The sequence below is a fragment of the Pleuronectes platessa genome, chromosome 12, assembly GCF_947347685.1.
Source record: "Pleuronectes platessa chromosome 12, fPlePla1.1, whole genome shotgun sequence".
NCBI lineage: Eukaryota > Metazoa > Chordata > Actinopteri > Pleuronectiformes > Pleuronectidae > Pleuronectes > Pleuronectes platessa.
Window position 1 is genome coordinate 14,869,782 of NC_070637.1, and position 21,099 is coordinate 14,890,880.

The 21,099-nt window shown below is 43.0% G+C and overlaps 2 protein-coding genes across 5 annotated transcripts; both read right to left on the reverse strand.

Annotated features, from left to right (window-relative positions):
• Positions 1-1,729: 1,729 nt before the first annotated feature.
• Positions 1,730-5,017, reverse strand: npm3 (nucleophosmin/nucleoplasmin, 3). Its single transcript, XM_053436314.1, has 5 exons — positions 4,841-5,017; positions 4,572-4,657; positions 3,971-4,090; positions 3,776-3,869; positions 1,730-2,435 (listed from the first exon to the last, which is right to left on the reverse strand). The coding sequence occupies exons 1-5, from the start codon at positions 4,911-4,913 to the stop codon at positions 2,329-2,331; spliced, it is 480 nt and encodes a 159-aa protein (XP_053292289.1). The 5' UTR covers positions 4,914-5,017; the 3' UTR covers positions 1,730-2,328.
• Positions 5,018-5,559: 542 nt separating this feature from the next.
• On the reverse strand, positions 5,560-20,116 carry oga (O-GlcNAcase). Of its 4 annotated transcripts, none has more exons than XM_053435641.1 (19): positions 19,592-20,116; positions 18,535-18,586; positions 18,342-18,439; positions 18,060-18,190; positions 17,808-17,979; positions 17,609-17,707; positions 16,973-17,257; positions 16,700-16,858; positions 16,391-16,581; positions 15,859-16,119; positions 15,555-15,758; positions 14,938-15,112; positions 12,916-13,008; positions 11,375-11,460; positions 10,184-10,288; positions 9,734-9,825; positions 8,980-9,172; positions 8,711-8,870; positions 5,560-8,137 (listed from the first exon to the last, which is right to left on the reverse strand). In XM_053435641.1, the coding sequence occupies exons 1-19, from the start codon at positions 19,755-19,757 to the stop codon at positions 8,001-8,003; spliced, it is 2,859 nt and encodes a 952-aa protein (XP_053291616.1). In that variant the 5' UTR covers positions 19,758-20,116; the 3' UTR covers positions 5,560-8,000. The 4 variants fall into 4 exon arrangements, with proteins under 4 accessions (XP_053291616.1, XP_053291615.1, XP_053291618.1 ...); XM_053435640.1 differs by having other exon boundaries at positions 15,844-16,119; XM_053435643.1 differs by lacking the exon at positions 12,916-13,008.
• Positions 20,117-21,099: the final 983 nt, after the last annotated feature.

The following is a 21,099-nucleotide window of genomic DNA, read 5'->3' on the forward strand; positions in this document are numbered from 1 at the left end:
AAAAATCAGGCAATGTGTGCTCCCACAGATCAGCAGTTCTAACCCCTCTCTTAATCTTCTGAAATTAATGAGGCCACTTTTTCTTTTACAGATAATAAAACTTAAAAATAAATTCACCTCATCTTTGATCGGTAAATCCTGTAATGAGAGATTTTATGCTCATTTAAAGATGTTAAATTGCGATGCACTCACTGTCACGAGCAGGAATAAAGGACGGTGAGGGAAAGATTGAAATTTATAAAACACGTCATTATAAATATAGATTTTCACTCTGCAAAGGAGGACATGTTTTTATCACTGCTTGTATTGTTAATTAGCAGCAGTACACAACAACTACCAGGCGGATACGACACTTGGTGGAAGATGCTTTAAGAAAATGACGATTACATTTTGGAGCAGATCCAGATCTGACTAATATCTTTAAGCGTGTGGAATTTGGTGCAGCTTGATTAAATCTAATGCCTTTGAAGAAGGTTGCTCTCTACCGAGTTCCATTCTAGTTATCCATTGCATATACAGTGTAAAGAAAATGTCTGGAATTTAAAGCTAAATTATGCATGAAGCAAATATAAAGCCTTAAAATGTCCTCAGAGTTTGACCTGATGGTGAGAAAAGAAGACCCTAACCCTAAATCAGAGGAAACTCTTCCTATACAATATTATTTTATTTGATGATATCTGCTTCGATTTCAACCCCCGTCCCCAAGTTGCTGCTTATGCTCCAGACTGGAGCATCTGCTCTGGACACATCTGTCCCCTCCACACCAAGGTCACACAGACACTGTACCATAAAACCCTTACGCCCAATAAAAGTTGTGTAAAGGTTCACAAACTCCCACTCAGCACACAGCAGATGGATGTGCTTTATGAGTCAGAAAATAAGAAGCAGCAGCACCTGCTCTCAGCGGCATTAACCGTCGGTGGGATTTGTTGCTCGTTGATTTGCCGACTTGTCACGTGACGCTTTGAGAGGTTTTTAACAGTGCGGCACTGTGGGATACAAGTAATCGTATTCCCCCGGAAGAGCCGAGCTCCTCCAACACCATCGCAGTCTGGAGGAGGTGAAGTGATGGGTTTGTTGTTTCCCTCTCATTGCCCCCCCCCCCCCCCCTCATGGTTGACATTCCCGTCGCAATAACAACGACCAACTGAGGCACTAGAGGCCTTAAAGAGAGGTGGAAAAAACACACCCTGATAATGCACCATGATTTATTGAAGCTTCCTCTGATGAAAGCCTCCCTGCCCTCCTCATCTTGGAGCCTCCTCCCTCCGTCCCGTCTCCTCGTTAGCACTAAGCTGCCGTCAAGTGCCACACACAGGTGGCGAGTGCATTCCTCGTGTTGCCATGGCAGCACCCGGCATGACCATGTTGTCTGGAGGAAAGTTGTGTTAGTGTTACCCCCCCATGGACGTGTGGAGCTCCGCAATGTGGCTTGTTCTGGATTCTGTCCTCAACTTTCACAAATCAGTTTGGCCGTTTGTTTTCTGGTTGTTGGCTCCTACGCACGTCCCAAATTGTCAAGAACACACTGTGGTCATAAAGGAGTTAAGTCTTTGTTCTACACGTCTTTTAAATTACAACCCATTGCCTGCACTGTGTCCGATGAAAACTTGCATTTAGCTTAAGTCACCTTGCGGATACATATATTTTACTTTAATAGGCTAAAAATATTAGTTTTATTTGTGTGATTTTAAAAAGGGAGATAAAATGAAAACAAGCTGATGCATCCACGTGTACAAAGTTTTCACATTTATGTCACATAGAAAAAAACGCTGATTTGAAAATACAAACAAGAGGAAATGGAGATTCTTGTGAAACATTTAATAAACTGTACGAATGTAAACTGCACCATTCAGCTGAAACAAAATAATCAGGAAACTCTTCTTTTCAAGAGGAAACGCAAGTAAACTTTGGAAAAGAACCGTTTCTTCGAGGCAATCCCAGGATCCACTCGAGGTGAAGGACTTTTTTTTTTTAGCACGGGTGCAGTAAATCCATGTCAGCGTGACTGCATCATATACAGTATAAAACACCAGGTGTCATTTGATATAAAAAAAACAGTTCTTCTATAAGTGAATGTCTTAAAGCGCAGTTAATTACACTGCTCAGACTGAGAGGAGAGGCGAGAACACCCGAACCCGTCGTGATGCTCCTTCCTCCCACAGCGTGTGTAGCTGCCGCCCAGTGAGCGGTCACGTGACTGTGTGGAAGAAGTAGCAGCTCTGCAGAGTGAGTCCGTCTGGTACAAAAATCTGTGGCGTCTCTCAAAAGTGACCAGAGAGTGTGTGAGTGAGTGAGAATCTGCCACCTCTCTCTCTCTCGCTCTGCCTACTGCTTCTGCTGCTTCTTCTTTGCTGGCTTAATGGGGGTGATCTCTTCCTCCTCGTCATCTTCACTCTCCTCCTCAGACAGATCAGAGTCGTCAGCCGCCGAGGCTGCACAGGAACAGAAGATAAAGTTGAGCCCCCTTAAATTTCATGGAACCGCACCAAATTCATCATGTTCATTCGGACAAAGTTATTAAACTGTTGAGCAAACACATAAACTGTTGACTCCTGAATGAATCCACATTGGATCAGCTACACTTTGTTGGTAGTTACAGGTTTGTGGATCTATTTGTTAGGCCCCGGTCACACGTTCACAATATATATATACATCAGGGGTGAACCTCCAGCTCACTTTCAACCTCTGTGAGCGACGAGGCAAATAAAACATTTGCTTCCTGTGGAGTTTAACTTTGACGAACTTTGACTAATGATATTCTCTATTCGTGGTGTGACCGTGCCCTCGCCGGATAGCAGCTGGAAAAAACCTACAGCCCCATGAAACCACTTTTAAATCCTCTAGATACATATTTTTATCAAATTGCACACACACAAATATCACCAACCTAAACATGCCTGTTTTCATCAAGTCTCATGAATAATTGTGAGAAATCGGGGAAATTGTCAAATTCGCACAATTTCCTGGACCTTCCCTTTGGAAGTTTTGTGGAAATCTGTTCTTTAGTTTTTGCGTACTATTGCTGACAAACATACAATATAATGAACCGAGGGACAGGGGTGAAAACATAACCTCCTAGGCAGAGGTAACAACTGTCTTCGTGTGAATCTGAGTTATAGATCAGTGGGGCTGCTTAATTTAATCTGCCCAATCGAGTGACTGCATGTCACTCGGCTGCACACGCTCATTTCAACCAGCAGTGGGTTTAACAGAACAGGTCTGGTCCTGATCACGGAGCTTTTCCCTGCAGTGAGGATAAATGCTTATTTCACACGACTTTAAAAACTCTTTCACATCAAACGTGTCAAAGGTCATGAATTTCATTTCGAGGTGAATGACATTTTTATTTCCCTCAGATATGTTTAACTTTTTATGTCGTTGGGTCAAATCCAAAAGAAACTGAATAAAGAAGAAAAGTATTTCAGATTCTGAAGAATCACAGCAGTTGCCTAGCGACTGCTTTCTTTATCCACATGCAGAAGTTTAATTTATCTGCTGATAATCTTCACCATTTATTGATTGACCAAATTACTTTTTATTTTGTTGGACCAGTGCTACATAGTGAACTTAAGGGTACTACTTTCAGTTTGTTTGTTTGTCAACAGGATTACACAAAAACTACAGCACGGATTTCTAGGAATTCTGGTGGAGGGATGTGATATGGGTCAAAAAGGAAGGATTACATTTTGCATCATGGTGCAGCTCGACTCGAAGAAGCAAGATGCATTAGTGGTTTGAAAGTACTGGGAGAGTTGAAATGATTTTTCGTTACCAATAAGGTGCAGCCCGCTGACATTAACCGGCCCGGACCCGGCCCTGAGTCGGATGGTCACCGGGGCTTTGAGCTCAAACTCCCCCAGACTCACCTGAGGAGAAGAGGAAAGACAAAACAAGGAGATGTAAAAACTCAGGCCTCCGCTGCTGCGTGATCTGATCTGTAGGAATCAGGCTCAACAGTGCACGGTACCATGGGTAGACAGCTGATGTGCAGGTTGGCGATGGGCACTGAGACGGTCTTTCCCTGGTGGTTCATGGCCGTTACCTCCACCATGTTGCTCTCCTCCTTGGCGCCTTCTCCCAGACAAATCTGCGGGAATCAGGTGAATTTAGATCAAGGTGTTCTACAAACGGTCCTTCTCCACATCAGACTACGGCCCTGTTCAGACCTGGTGTCTTCATCCACCCTGAGCGAGCCAATCACAAGAGGACAGTTAGTCTGTTCACAGCCGGTGTTCAAATCTGTCCAGAATGAGTTGCATGTGTGACTTTGTCCCCTGAACACCTGAACTCCTCACGAGACAGTACTTTGATTTAGTTGAGTTGTGAAAAGACTTGAGATCAATCTTTGTGGTCCATGTGGTGACCGGTGGGTGTGAGAAATGTAATCGACCCCCTCTCTGGGAATTGTAGCCCCCGATTTAAAAATAAATTCTAGATCCGCCACTGCTCCATGTTGTTGCATTAAAAACTTGGGACACCAAACTGCACTGTGTGGAACTGAGGAGTGTGAGCGCCTAGGTGACCTGTGATGGGGACTTCTTTTCGCACGCCACACTTCAGGTACATACCGTTCTGAGCTCGAGGAAGTGCTCCAGGTCCTCCTCTTCGTCCGCCTGGAAAGTGAAGAAAGGGACTTTGGAGGACAACTCGCACGCTGCAACAAAAACAACACAACCAGGGTTACACACCTCACACTCTCTTTCCCTTCACGTGAATCCGTGCAGAGTTTCACAGCCTGGAACACACGGGCTCGTTTCTCCAGTGACCACGGGGCTCCGGAGGGAACCCACGTGTGCTCGCACGGAGCGGGGGAACGCTGAATGAAAACGGGTCTTACAGAACAGGAAGCTCTCCAGCTTGGATTGGCCTCGCATGCCGTGGTCGTCTGTGCAATCCTCGTGACAAGACATGTTGCTGAGCAGATGGAATAAAAGTGTGTTGGACTGGAAACACGTTTCAAACGAATGAGCTCCTCACGAAGAAGAAGCGCGTCGCAAAGTGTGATCCGGGCGGCCGCGTCATCACCGTGCGACCGAAGCTCGCTCATGTATGTTGTTTCCGACCATGGATCGAACTATTAGATTAGATTATACTAGTTACTAAATACCTTGTGGAGGAAAATCGCTTAATTGCTTTTTCTCTTTGTTTTATTCTTTTTTATTTTGCTTAAATAAACAATTATATTCATTACAATTTATTCTTTTCTATTTAAGAATCTTATTTAGGTATTTTATTAATGTCATATTTCGTTATTATACCTTAAGTTTATATTTTTATTTATATACTTTTAAGCATTTCATTGCTGAATAAATTATTTAAAGGTATAAAAAATATTATAAATATATTATTTTTATATATATATATATATTATATCATATTATATCATAATATCTTGCTACAACTTAAGTATTGCCGAATACCTGAGGATCCTTTGGCCCAGCTGAAGAATATCTACACAGGCGTAAACTTATATTTCTTGGTCAACACTGAAAACGAGTAGTAGATTTCAAACACCTTGTGAAGCGACACAGACAAAAACAAACAGCAAGTAACATATCATGGTTCATGACTTTTTAATCTTATGTATCTTACATACAAATTTTACATTGGTAAACTGACACTTTTATGATACCCCAAACTCAGGAAATGAAAATGTACAATTGGAGCCTTTTCTCTCAGTCACAGCCCATTTTCTATCAAACCCGGTTGCCAGAGGAGAAAGCTCGAGCGTCGGCAAAGACTGCAAAATTTAAAAAAAGAATTAAGGTTCTGCTGTCGTTTAAGGAGACGAACATCAGATCTGTAAGTGAGTTTCACATCTTCCAGAAAAAGAAAAAAAAGAGAAGCCAGTTAGGACGGATGTACAAAACATTGTAATGTAACAAGTTCCTTCAAGAAAAACAAAATGTCAGCCACAGTCCCTATAAGGATATACAAAATAATAACACTTTATGATTGACAGTGTCAACAGACTGTCTATATTCTACAGTATTATGCTCTTAGAGGTGAATGGCATGCTTCTTCCTCTTTGTAGCGTAAGATGAGGTCAATCTAATGCCACAGCAAATCCAATACACCTCATGCACATGATGAATGTACACAGTATAAAACATCACATTGGCAGGCAGCTACTAAAGAGCAACTGATGATCCTCAGGTAACCAACAGAACACTCCTAACTATAGTCAAAGTGCTTTTTTTATTTAATCAACTATATAAGATTTACAAAAAACAAATTGGGAAATGAGTCAGAATATAAAACATTCAACGGACACGTCTTAGAAGGCCCAGGAATTTCTGCTTCATATTAGCCACATTTCAACAGTGCCGGAGCCAGTGCCAATTTGGTGACAAGATTTAAGAAACTCGGTGAGGGCCCGACTGAGGACATTCATTTGAGAATGTGCGATGTTGGAAACAAAGCAGGGAGGGAAGACGGATGACACACGACAGTGTAAACTGATCATGAATGATAAGTAATGGTGATCTAGAAACTGCAGATTTAGTGGTTATTAAGACGTGAGCTGCTTTGGGACAGTAGGAGCTTAAAGCTTCTGTGTTTTTTATATTCCTATTATTATTTAACCTGATGTAATTAAACTGTGGAAAAATGTTTTTTAATAGCAGATTAAAATATCAAGATTTTGGTCACACTGGGTACTGCTTTCAGGAAATGTCGATTTTCTCAAGCAGAAGAGGAACGCAGATGAACTAAATTACAAGTAAACAATTAAATTTGAACTACTTACACAAACATATGAAAGACAAAAATAAAAAATTGTACATATAGTAAATGCATTATTTTACATTAGTTAACGAAACTATGCTTGTCAGAGCTTCCTCTGCCAGTATAAACCTTGTCAGTCAGCTTAGGTTTACTGGAGGATGTCTGTGACCGAGTGTGTGATCTGGTGAGACAGGCTGTGTGTCTCGAATTTGAGTAACAACAAGCCTGATGTCCAAACTAAACCTTGTGTTTGACAGCCCTCCACAGGAGACACTGGAGGTCTGCAATATAAACCTAAAATCCAAACGCATGAACCAAAAGGCAATAATAGCTCAAAGGGGAAATAAGCAAAAAACAGCTGAATGATAAAATAGAAAAACAAATGGCCGAAAGCAAAGCACCGAACAAAAACAGGCCGAGAAGCAGGTCTGTAAACTTGTAGAAGCTTTTATATTGTTTTCCAAATGTCTACTACCACTAGAAAGCCGATTCAGAGGGTGTCCCAGCTGAGTATTTCACAGTCTCAACAAATACTTTACTGGTCTGTGACGAGTTTTAATCACAAACCCCGAAAACTACGAGTATCCAACCTTCATGTGTGCAGACTCTGCATCACCACGTTTGGTAAGAAATAAGCCACTAATAGGCTTTGCTGGAGGAATTGGAAATATCATGATGTGTTGATGAAAGAAGGCAAAGTCTCACATAGCACCTCACATTCTGTATAAAGGTGTCCTACTTATATCGACAGCTGTGCTATTCTCTGCGTCAAAGCTGGCAAAGCAGGACGTGGGGGTAGTGAGACACTACCTGAGATACAGGCTGCCCTCATTTCACAGCTCTGCCTCCATTTCAGATACAGACTCTTTGCGTCCGAGCACACGGGCGATATCCATGTACTGGCGACTAGATGAAATCAGAAAAAAAGGCTTACAGTTATCGCCTTCTGCCTCCTGGAGGTAATTGAAGGGCGAGACTCTAGAAATCTATGCTAGAGCCCCACTCTTCTAAGTCGGCTGAAATCAACTGACTACAGTTCACTCCTCAACCTTTTGGCTTCATATCGGCTGAATCCACTGAGGGCAGCACAGGGGAATTTGTGTGCGACTGCTGTGCTTCTGTACACAAATCCTAAAATGAGGTCACCCGGGGCTCGCCCAGATGGTAATGTAGTATAAAATCATCATGGAAGGTTTGTTCAGGAAGGTAGCAAACATTCTGCAGCCACGTTGACTTGCTCTCTCTGTGTTTTACTGGAGCAGGTTGACTCTTCATAAGCTGCGTCCCATGATGATGATGTCTTTGGGGAAGCCCTCCATTTTAGCCACTTCGAAGCATCCCAGCTTACTGTAGAAGTCCAGCATTCTCTTGTCAGTCTGACGGACCTGACAGAAAGCACCCTGGGACCCTGGGAGTCGAACAAAAGAAAACAAGTCAGACAAAAACAAGTTTGGGCAAACATGGTGTTCAGCTGACAATAATCTCCTGTGTCCCTGACCAGTAATGAACCAGTGCCAATGTCACTGGGGAGAGAAGGTTAGTTTCGTCCGTGCTTTGAAAGTTACAGGTTCATTATTGTACTTTGATCTTAATGATTTGCAACATGAACATTATTTAGTATTTCTATGGGATAAATTGTTATGCTAAATATAATGCTATCCTAGGTTTATGTTTTCACTGCATGTTAAATGTCTACACATATGGTCTTAAATAGAAGCTTCTTACCATAACATGGATTAACTATGTGCTATGGAAACTTAGCTCAGTAAAAGGCCTGTTGTTTTTGACTCTGGTCTAATTTTCACAGTTCAACCAGATAAAGATCTGTGAGCTTCAGCTGCAGTGACACTGAGTAAACGTTTTTGGGTTAAATTAAATATTTTTAAAACCGCGTTCCTAACAGAACCAATAAAATATGTTATTTTTGTAGTTAATACAAGTAACACCACAGACCATTGTTGTCAAGACTTCAGACACCTACCATTGGCTTTAAGAGAAGACAGAAGACACCCCATCATGCTTTTGGCCACACTGGGGTCTGTCACCTTGGCATGAATGTCAACCTTGATGAGAGAGGGGAAGTTGGAGAGGAAAGAGTCTGGAAGACCCTCCTCCTCTTCGTGGAAACTCAACATCATCTTCTGCAGCGACATCAGAGAGAATAAAAGGTGGTTAGGTCACATTCAACAATTGGAGACACTGCACCTGGAGTGGATTAACGATAATAGGAGAGATGGATTGAGATCCTACCTCGGCCTCGGTGAGGTCCTTCTGGTCGTCAGGTTTGTGGTATTTATCTTGCATGAAGGGAATCCAGTTCAACTGGCATGTCTTGATAAAGGGTTGGACGTCCGCTGTACCGAGAGCGTAGCCACAGATCCCTTCTTCGTCCTCGAGCACAAAGCCGTAGTCTGAACTCAGGCTCAGGAGACCTCCCACTAACCTGTGAGGAAACAGTAAAGCTGCTTTCAGACATGCACTCTGTATTTGGGTGCAAGTGTGACTGAGGCAAATGTTAGAGTGAGGCGCTCCGCCTGGCCTCCTATCGTAATGTCAGTAGAAGTCTAGGAGGAGTCGATGTGAGAACAAAGCATCAAAGAGAACGAAGAATCCTAATAATATCTCCAGGTTGAAAAGCAGTGAGACACACACACACACACACACACACACACACACACACACACACACACACACACACACACACACACACACACACACACACACACACACACACACACACACACACACACACACACACACACACACACACACACACACACACGAAGATGTCAAGAGTTTGTGGTGATAAGAGCCGAAAATGGTGTCAAGAAAATCATGTGATCTCTGGAGCTAATACGTCGCTTCCTGCCTCTGTCTGCTGCATCCGGCTGCACCACCTCTCGCCTGAATAACGTGGACGATTTGCTGCTGTTTTTTTAACACGCCTGTGCAGAAAATCTGCCACTGTGTTGTTCATGTGTGAAAATACATCTTCATGTGTTACCTGTCTGCTATGAGGTCTGGATCGTCCTCCGAGAAAGGAGCCTCCTCCGTCCCTTCAGAGTACATTTCTTTACAGATTTTATAAACAGCACCCTGTAAAAAAAAAAGAAAAAAAAAAAAAAAAAAAAGGACCAATATAGCCGTTATTGTGGTGGAGGAGTTGAACCAAAGAATGTCAAAGGGAAACTCAATATGCATAAAGACACGTTAGATGTAAACAGTCTGAAGCTGTCTCTACATTCGGCACATACGTTCATTAACTGCAGTGGAGGATAACACAGCATTCCCAGCTTTAACTAGGCCAGGCCTGCTGGGAATACTTGAAACTAGCCAACATAATTTCTGCTGCCATACATTCATAAACATTATTAATGCGCAGTAATTGTTGGCACTTAAGGACGAAATACTTCAAGGTGCACAAGGAAATGCCCAAGATGCACACACATCTTACCTCATCTTTGGGAAAGTAGGGCCTTATGGAATAGATTTTGGAGGTCGGCATTGAAGGTGGTGGTTGGTAGAAAAGATCGTTTGCCCCTTCTATTGGCAACAATCTCTGTGGGCATCAAAAGAAACAGGTTCACTTTCACTGACACCAGGTGGTGGGCTGCTTTGGCTGAATGCCTCACTGTGCATTTGCTGCAGCTGAGCCACTGTCAAACCAAAAGGAACTATAGAAGAGAGCAAAGCACTCTGGAACGGCATGTATTAAAACAAAATCAAATCATAATTATGCAAACTGGTGTTCCTTGTTGATCTGACAGTAGACAACGAGAGCAAACATCACGTCTTTGTCAATTTGCTAAAGGAACATAGCACAACAAGCACAGACATTATTGGCTTTTCAAATATAATAAGACAAGGGTGGTATTTTGGTCTGACTAAGGTTTCACTGGCTGAAGGAGATGCTTCTTTTCCTTTTGTAAGGCATCGCAATATTTCGCTGCGCGGGACCCTCCTGTTGAGAAAAATAATGATGCTGGCGCAGAGGCAGAGAGAACTCCAGGACAAAAACCAGAGGGGCAAATTCAATGTGAGCTAACTGAGTCATTCAGTAGCAGATCAGTTGCTATCGTGAGTGTTGCTACTCTCCAAGTATGGAGGTGTGACTTTGAGACTGGACAGCTGCGTTTGATCATGGAGTTTTCCCGTTGCAAACATGCTTGCGTACTCGCTGGCGCTGCGATGCTGGCGCGTGCGCTTGCAAAGGGTTGGCTTGGTAAATTGTGCGCTGTGCGTCCTGCAAAGAAATGAGATGTCATGGAAATAAAAACCTAGCCATGCTCGCTTGCGCTGCGTGCGCTAGGGAAAAGCAGCATCTCCTTGGGCAGTTGCTGAAAGAAACTGAAATGATGTCAATCAGAAAAGGCCAAACCGACTGTAACCTGTTTTTGTCAGGACGGGTATCAGGGCACCAATTCCCCTCACACTCACTGACCATATCCCAAAGTAAAACAAGGACATGAATGTGTTTGGAGAACAAGTGAAAGGGAGGGAACCTCGTTGTTATGAAGCCCGACCCGTTCTTATCAGCTCACCTTGGACAGACCAAAGCCCTTCATACCTCCTCACATATTACCATCGCCTCCTTTGCTCACAACACTCTTTTTTTCCATAGCTGTACATTCAGTGCATTAGATACCTGGAACTCTCCTGCTAGACCTCCCCTAAAGGCCCAGGGCTCTTGGTCTCCTCTAAGGAATTGTGCTGAGGACTGACTACGACACCCTGTTAGGAGCAGAGCCAAGCGGACATTGTTACCACAAGATGGGGCTCTCTGACACAGATGAGGGGAGCAGGGAGATGGGGTCATATGTATCTAATAGCATGATCGATAATAATCTATTTTGGTTTACTCATAAAAAAATAAAAAGGGCCTAATTTGGGGAATTTTATTCAGAGGAAATATATTTGATAAAATAGGGGCTCCAGCAACTAAAGCTTACTTGTTTGCAAGGCGGAATCAGATTCAAGATACAAGTTGTTGTTTTTTTAAACTCGACAAATTAAGACCTTCACTGCGTCAATACAGCTATTCAAACTGTTTCACAGAATGCAGTATGCAGGTCTTTAGAGATAAGTTCTTTCATGCACGCACACTCTCCAAAAACTGGAGAGAACAGAATTGAGTGCAGTTCAGCCCACTTGGTGTTATACTTATTTGATAAGATGACAGGCTTCATAAATATAATATTGACCTTCAGAAACAAAACCCACACTGCCTATAGACTACAAAGGTAAGCTTCAGCTGCCCTCAACCCAATGATCCCAGCACCCCGTGTGAAGTCACATTCTCATTTTATCTGCCTCGTCATATGACGGAGTCGTCGAACCAGGGAGACGGAGCGAGAGGGGCCTGATTGTGTGAGCAGTCCCTGAGTTAAAAGGCCTCTTGGCTTTCTGTTAAAAGCCACAGAGAAACCAAACATCATGGAATATGAATAACAAGGCATATAAATAGCAGTATATATATATATATAAAAGCACTCAGGGCTCATAGAGGTCGTATTCAGTTTTGATGCCGCTTTTGATGCTGCTCTAGCCCTGGTTGACGAGGACTCCTGTCATGTGACCAGACACATGCAGCGCGCGGGCAGGACATCCACTGCCTCACATATGAACTTCATTATATCGCTAAAACAATTCCTCTGTCGACCTGACGCAGTCCAGCACGCAGATGCACCCACAGGAGGGAACTGTGAACTGGCTCACCCCAAAGTGAAAACCACACAACAGACAAAAGAATGATCTTTAAGTGGTTTACATCCACCCGAACGATCTATTCAGTCTGCATTGTTTTAACACAATCACAGCTCTGCAGGAAACATGCAACTCTACCTCTTGCAACCTGCATGTATGTGAACACACAGACTGTAGCTACACAGTCAGAAATATATCCCTGTGTGGTTTGAGGATCATGTGCCCCGATTAGATTTTTAAAAGCCAAGTGTAAATTCCCTTGAGTATGTGCATCGGGCTGGTCTGCGCCATTTCTATGGGCCTACTGACAGAAACAAAAACAAGTTAGAGAGAAGCTGCCAAAGGGAGAAATTTGGGAGTCAACAATTCAAAGCTAAGAATCGCTGCCCAAAATGTGACTTCATGCGGAGGGCTAGCTTCCTTTCCTCCGAATCAAATCTTTTTTACATTAAAAGAAAAAAATTATAAAAATGTTTTGCTAACATAAAGAAAACAAAGGGACAACGCCTGCACTGTGCATACAACGGCTACTGTCGATCCAATAGCAGTAGAAAGTTGTACTGTGGATTCTTCCATCTGTACATGGTGAAGGGAGAAAACAGTAGAAAATAGTTATTAGTAAGTGTTCTCAATACAATAACCAGGGAGGTTGTGACTAATTGCCGGCTGCACAGCTTCTATAAAGAGGAAAACATGTGGACTGATGCAAAAAACCTGCTAATAGCAACAACAGAAGTCAGCAGTTAGGTACTTAACAATACTCCACTTGTTAATAAGAATTACTTTAATTTATACACTCAATTTACTGATGGTTTTTCCCAGTAGTGTGGATCTTTCATGTGGTTATGCCAGTGTGGGTATGCTGCCTGCTGTGTACTCTGAGCTACAGTCCTCAGCTTTACTATTGTTGGACAGAAACCTGTGAATGAAACTGGTTTACGGGGAGTTACCTACAGGCCATGCTGGTGCTTCGGACTAGTCAAAACAACACTCCAGGAAGAAGATGGAGATGTGATCATAGGGCTGATTGTCGCTCAAACTGCATCACTGTGCACCATCGAATAGAGGGAAAGAAAGAGGGAGATGAAGCGAGAGGGAGAAAGTCAGAGACCCTGTTCAGACCTGGTATTAACATTCGTCCTGAGTGATCCAATCACAAGTGGTCGGCGCACAGTAAAGGTGTGAACGCACCCAAAGGTGGTGGTCTGTCACGCATGCGTCCTGGGCAGGTCCTGGGCCACATATGAAGGACCGCCTACTATAGCTGCTGTCATCTGACCATATGTCGATTAGATTGTAGTGACTTAAACACTATCTACCGCTACCACTGACCAGCACTGCTTGATCAGTCCCTTCTGACTCTGCTTTCTCTCTTTGTCCCCACGCTGACACACAAACATTTTCCTGGGACACATCGGGGGAAAGAAACTGGATAAAACAACCTTATTTGGTGTTTGAGAACACAAATGTACGTGTTTATTTGAATATAGAGCGGGTGAAGTGAGATTTGATAACAACACTGTCCACTTGTGATCGGATCTCTAGGGAAAGATGTCAATACCAGGTCTGAACAAGGCCAGGGGGAAAGAATATCCTTGCTTTTACAAGGTGATAGATCACATCCTGATACAGTTTGAGCGAATGATATATAAAAATATATATACACAATATAAAATATATATGGATACATTACAGTCTCCTGTAATATATCCATATGGATTGTGTTAAAACCAGCTGAAAAGACAAATTCAGACACTTCAGTTTATGCACCAGAATGGCCTTCCACAGTCAGTCAGTCAGTCAACTTGCTTTCCAAGCTCGCGTGCGCACTAGGGCATGGAGGGGGGGGGGGTGGGGAGCGCCCCCCCTGGCGCCCATCCCCACAGACAGAGGGATGGAAGCAAGTGTTGTCTGTGTGGGAATGCAGCAGTGATGTTACTGGATACACAGCAAGCAGCAGTAACCCTGCTGGGATGTTTGCCACAGAGACCCAGTTTAGATATCGCTAACATGGAGCAGCTTTTTATGGAGTGAATCAGGACAAGGCTGGCAGTGCAAGCGGCATTCAGTCAGACAAAGGAAAAAAGAAAAAGAAAAAAAAAAACAATTGAAATGTTCTAAATAGAATCATAACTATTAAGGTAGCGCTGTGTGTCTATAAGCCACATCTTGGATTCTCACCCTGTTGGCCAAATCACTAACAGCTGTATTTCTCAGATGTCTTTCATCTGTAGTATTATCATCTGTTAACAGACTGTGCAACATGTTTGTTATTAATTTGCCTTGTGTTACTACATATCACTGGACTGCAACACAATCCATGCAGCTAAAAAAATCAATCATTAGTGATTTCGTTTTTAATAATTTGAAATGTCCTTAAAATTATGATTGTGAGAAACTATGTTTTTAAAATTTTAAAAGTCAGGATTTCCTGACATAAGATCAGACTACTGCTATGTTACTGTGTTCTAAAAGTGAGCACTTTATGGTTGACCTCATACATACCTAACCACTGGACAAAAGACTTGACCATAGAAATGATGCTCTTGACGTCCCAGATGTAAGCGTAGAGGTCATACAGGATGGTGTGGTTGGCGGAATTGGACAGACGTGTGAACATCTGGATGACGGAGCAACACATCTCCTCAAACGTCTCTGCTCTTGTCTGCCATTCTTCAACCTGTCACACATTGATCGGAAATGTAAACAGATAAGGTTGACAAAGCAAGACACTCTCATTTTGGTTTGTAATATTTGTTTTTGTACATCAGACATTTTCACAAGTTCGGTTTTATTTAAGTAGGTCAGGTTGTGATGACAATTGTGACGTGACGTCTATAATTTTATTGTTAACATCTGAACTTCTCTGACTTTGACCAGCAAATATATCTTCAGAGAAAGGGCTTTATTAAGGAAGCATAGAACACCATGGTCTGTGGTGCCAGCACATTCCATCTCCTGTCATAACCACACCACCCAATGGGCAGTATGGGTAGTACACATCCACCATTTTGTTTTCAGCAAACATCCCAAGCAAGTTCAGTTAATGATGAACTAGTCTTCACAGATAAGACTCTCGCCTCTTCCTCAGTGCATGTGTTAACATCAACGTATCAACCCACCTTTTCACTCTCCTTCCTTTTACAGTTCACACTGACGACGCTGCTGTTGGCTCGCAGCCAGTCGAACTCCTTCAACATCTGCATGGCCTTGGATCCGTGTTCGTAAGGCAAGTAGAAGAGCTCTGCCAGCAAGCTCAGGTCCTCAACTGTGAGGGGCTCTGCTGTGAACAGGGGCTTCTCGTCTGGCCCAGGCACAAACCCATCCTGAGGACACATGCACGCAGCGTTAATATAATTTTGTAGGGAATGTTAACTTGTTTTTGAGTTGGGAAGAAAAGAAAAAACTCACAAATGGCTGCAGCACCTGTTTGAGCTGGTCGTCTGTCTGCATAGGGGCAATATCACTTCCACTGTCTTCCTGGAGAGACTCTTCAGGGGATTTAGACTCTGACAGGCTCTCCTTGTCTGTATCCATGGGCTTCAGATCCTCAGCCATCTTGTCGGCCAAAATAGGACCAACACACTTCTCCTCAGCGTCTGCTTCAGTTTCTGGCTCCGGTTCCTCCTGCTTCTCAACCACCATCTCCATGGGCTCCTCATCTGAGTCCTTCTTCTCCACCTCCACCTGCACAAGGGAAGTCGAAAAATAATAATTGTAAAACCAAATACAGACGTTGTCCTCCCCAATAAACAAATATTTGAAGATAGGAAGTGAATTTACAATCACAAAGCAAAAAACAAGCACAAGAACTTGATCAGAGAGAATGAAATCCTTTTAACTGCATGACTGAAACTTAATCCACATAAACAAGAAGACTTAGTCACAAAAGAAGCTTGCAAGTATATGGGTAATACAAGTGCTACAGTTTTCTAATGGTAACAATAATCCTCCTTACCTCCTCTTCATCCTGAGGTATTGTGGCCAAGGGATGTGAGAGCGAATCCAGACAGAGAGGCGGCATGGCTGGAGACATTATGGGCTGCTGGAACACAGTTGTGACTGTCGTGGAGGAGCAGAGAGACGGCGCAGCCACGGAGGACACGTCTATGACTGTGCTTTTGGCACCACTCTGAGGCACCTGTCTGCCTGAAGGAGACAGAGAACAAATTCATATATATTACAATTGGAGGCTACATGCCTATTTCAACTTGTACAGCTAGACAAAAGCATTGAGTATATAATATAATAATGAGACTAATCATACTGTTGTATTGATGAGGCACGCCAAATTCCCCGAGCCATTCTGTTAGAGCCAGTCTCAGAGCGAGCTGTGGACTGTAGAGCATGTCTGTCTCCAGTTCTTCATCGCTGCCTTCATTCTCTAACTTGATCTGGATGGACACTGTGCTCTCTTCACTGTCGCCTGGTGAACGGCAAGATGGAGAAACACACACAGAATAATGAATGACCCGCGTTCCAACATAAGAACACCACACAGACACATCACACTTTAGTACATTTATGGGCTCATACTTACTCATGACCACATCCTTGCGCACCCCGTTCATGTTAGACTTGTACCAGGTGGCCAGAGTGTGGATCGCTATAAAGTTGGACTCGAACTCGCAGTTGGGATTGGTGAGTACTCCCTTCAGCCTGGGGATGAGCTCTGTGGAGCGGCCCTTGTATGGACCCAGGAAAAGCCTCTTCTGGTCGTAGTCATTGGCGTGAATGTTGTCCCAGATCACAGGGGCCCTTTTGAGGATTTTTGACACCTCCTCTATTGATTCCACTGTGATATCTTTGGACACAACCTTGGGGCCTTCGGGAAAACATAACACATCTCAGTTGGACATTTTATCTACGTCAGTAATGTGTGTAACGGTTTGCTCAACAGAAGTAATGGTGTGAGTCAGTTGACAGGAAACTGTTTAGCCTTGTTTATATGCCCCCATCAGATCATGGTTAATAAAAGTGTTAAAAGTAGCTTTTTTTAAATTACTGCAATAGAGAAAAGAGAGAAGATGTCAAAGGAGGTGGTGTGTATACTAATTGATCTGATGAGAAGGAAGAGGAGTTTTGTGTTCTTTTCTAGGAATGCTTTATGGTACACGGCTCAGCCATACCACTGGTGTGATTCAGTGACGAAGTACAAACTGCCCCCCGGACTCACCTGTCCACAGGACATCAATACCAAGCAGTAGCTTCTCTCCTACTGTGTGGAGGTAGGGGGATTGATGGACATTAGGGCAGCAGAAAGTTCCACAGTATTCTGTATTCCGAGGCAAAAAAGCAAACAAAGCATGAAAAAACACGTGGATCAAACAGGTTTTTGACATAGGTGCAGGATTTAGAGCTAAATTGTGAAGTACCTGTGGGACAGAATAGAAAGGATTCGGGCTCTCCCAGGTACTGGTAGATTTCGTTGGTAATGGAAACCTGAGCGTGTGCAAATGAGCTGAACACTTCTTTGTCAGCGGGGCACATGTTGTGTTCGATATCATCGAAAAGTAAGGCAAATGACTTGCAGCCAAATTGAGTAACCTGCGGAGGGGAGGGGGAAAGGGTAAGATACACTGAACTCTTGAGGTTATTATGAAGAGTTGTTACACATGTGGCATTACCTGATCAAGCTTCCTTTTGAGAGCAGTAACCTCTTTCTGACTGGAGAAGGTGATGTCCAGTCCGGGAGAAATGGCATAGATGAACTCTATCCCATGCTCCTTAGCAGCACCAATTAAAGTAATGAGTTGATCTAAAAGAAAGTTGGGGAGAGTCAGTCACTCGGTGCCTTTTTGTGCTTTAACCTATCTTAAAGTCACATTTTTAAATATGGAATATACTGACTGTTCTTTAACTTATGATAACCAGGCAGTTTTTTATTTTACTTGGCACACAACACCCACCTGCTTCTTCCACTGAGTACAGCTCTCTCCAGAACATCCTGTGTTTGTAGTCATCTTTGGGTGCATACAGGTATGTGTTCAATCCCCACTTCTGCTGCCTGTGAAATGCATTGTTGCAGAAGCAAATATAACATCTTCATATAACATCATTCATTTCAACATCACTGCACCACTCAATATTTTTCATACCTACCTTCTGAACAACTCTTTCCTCTGTTCCATCGTCCATGGTCGACCATAAAAGCCTGCATCAGGAAACAATACATTTAGTATTTTATGCAGTGCTGACAATCGACTACCCTTTCCTGTGCATACTTAGGTGTTTAACTGCTATAACTAACAATTTGCCTCTAGGTTTGGGCTGGAGGGGCCATGAGACAAGGTATTTCTACTTATTTCAAAAACTTAAAATGTATGACAAACGATCATAAGAAGCATCAATCTACCTCTGTAACAACTTGTCCCTTTGGTTTTACACTTACTACTTGGGCTTTCCCATTAGAATCCTCACACTCATAAGTATTTAGTTTTGTATTTTACTTATATTGAGATCTATTTCATTTTCTACCGTGACATTGCTCCTAATGCTGAGATGACCTGTTCCTCTCATCCAACACTTTTCATTGTACTGAATTGACGTACAAGGAACAAATAAAATTGTCACATGATTAGAGAAGATGATATTTTTGAGACCTTGTTCTAAACCTGACCCAAAGCCATACATACAAAATATTGAATAATGAAAATGACATGGGCAAAAACGAACTCTTCTTTATATTAATGCAGGTGTTACCTAGAAATATTTGCTGTTTTTATTTGACTCCTGATATCTACCCACCTTAATGATGTATTCAGTATTAAAAACTACTGATTACAATTTGCCTGCACAATTTACTTGACAGAACTGCAGTGGATATCTATAATTGTCACAATAATCATTTCATTCAGCTTTAAAGACAGATTTCTGCTCCTGAGTGAAGGTTTTGGCTTCAAACTCTTCTAAATGAGCAGAGAATGAGAAACAAGCTAAATATTTGACTTATTAATCATAAAATTGCTATTGATGTAAATTATAATGGATTGCCCCACTGCCCCTTTATCATTAAGGTGATTTTACACAGGATACGAGCAGCTGAATCCAATGATGACCATCATTTCCCACAGGATCACTGCAGTATCTCGTTGCCTTTTGGCTGCAGAGCATGACCGGCACTCGTTGATTTGCATTAGCTCGACACTGTCACATTTACCTTCCACGACCCCGCTTATGAATTTCCTGTGGCCCGTGGGTTCGACACCTCCACTGGACTCCTCCACCGGGCCGGGGGCCTTGGCAGAAGCCTCTCCGGAGACAGGGCTGGGGCTCGGCTCTGCGTCCTCAGGAGGCGCCTCCAGGGGCTGCTCTTTCTGCACCATCACTTTGGAACACGCTCGGTGTGAAGCCACCGAATTGCACAGAGACAACGGAGCTGGTTTTTTTTACGGTGAGTGAATTCGGACGGAACCCGGAGGAAACAAATCGCGTCGCTGTCTGCTCGGCGTTAGCTCGCGTGCGGTGTCGGCGAGTCTATCACAAATGTCCGAACTTCAGGGGCTGCTTCGGGGAAACGCGAACAGAATAGCAGGAAGCGAGCGCGTTTCAAAACATGTCCCGGTGAATATTTCAAGAAAAAGTCAAGCGCTGGTTGTTTTTCCTGCGATCATCGTCTCCTCGGTCCCGTCCTGTCGTGTCTTCCTGTTTACACCCAGTGCGCGTGCGCAGGAGACCAGCTCAAACCAGTCCGAACTGGATCTGCGTGACAAAACACTACAAAGATGTCAGCGCGCGCTCAAGATAGACAACACTGCCAGACAGAGCTCCGCATGTCAGCCTCTGGGTGAAGTTAGGAGAAATACAAACACACGTTTTCATAACCACATAAAAACTGCAAGCACCTGATTGATCGCTTACCCTACATGACAACACTTACATCTGTATACAGCCCGGACAAGGAAGGAGAACAAACACTGAAGAGTAGAACAACTTTGGTTTATTTCCGGTAAACAAGAGCAATAATATGCGTTAACTTAAAGACACAATTGTTCATACATTTGATTTTCTGGCAGCACATCAGATAACTCGCTGCTCAGTGGTTCTGTGTTGAACATCTCCATTGCTTTCTAATATCTTTGGTTTATAATCCATGTTACTTATGCAGCAGAGCTCCGACAGAGGGGAGGAGCTTAATCTCTGTTGTGACCAGGGTCTTTGTCTCTGTGTCAGAAAGGTGCACGTGCTAAATATTCAACAACCAGGAAGTGTTTACACTTATACTTGTGCAAGATTCCTCCGTAACTTTCAGTAAAGTTAGCAGCTGCTCAGTAGAAAGTCAGTGAGCTTCAGTGGATGGAAGCTGGTGCTTTGTTTGGCTCCTCACAGCAGAAGAGCAAAGGTGAAATAATGAGTGCATTCCTTTTAGGTGAGCGACTCACAGCGACCTGTTTTTTTTTTGCATGTCAGCCAACCGTCACTGCATACTGGGACACTCAGAAAAACAAGCTGTTGTCCATGAAATGTGTTTCACTTGTACCATCATTGTATTTGTATTTTTTGCTATTTCACACAGTTCAAGTCTTAGTCCTTAAACATATTTCTGCACATGTCCTTGAATCCACTTCTGAGTATGAAATGTGCTTTATAAATAAAACTGTTGGCTCGTTTCCTGCTATGATTTGTCAAAGTTTGCCATGAGAAAAAAAAATAACTTTCAGAACCCTG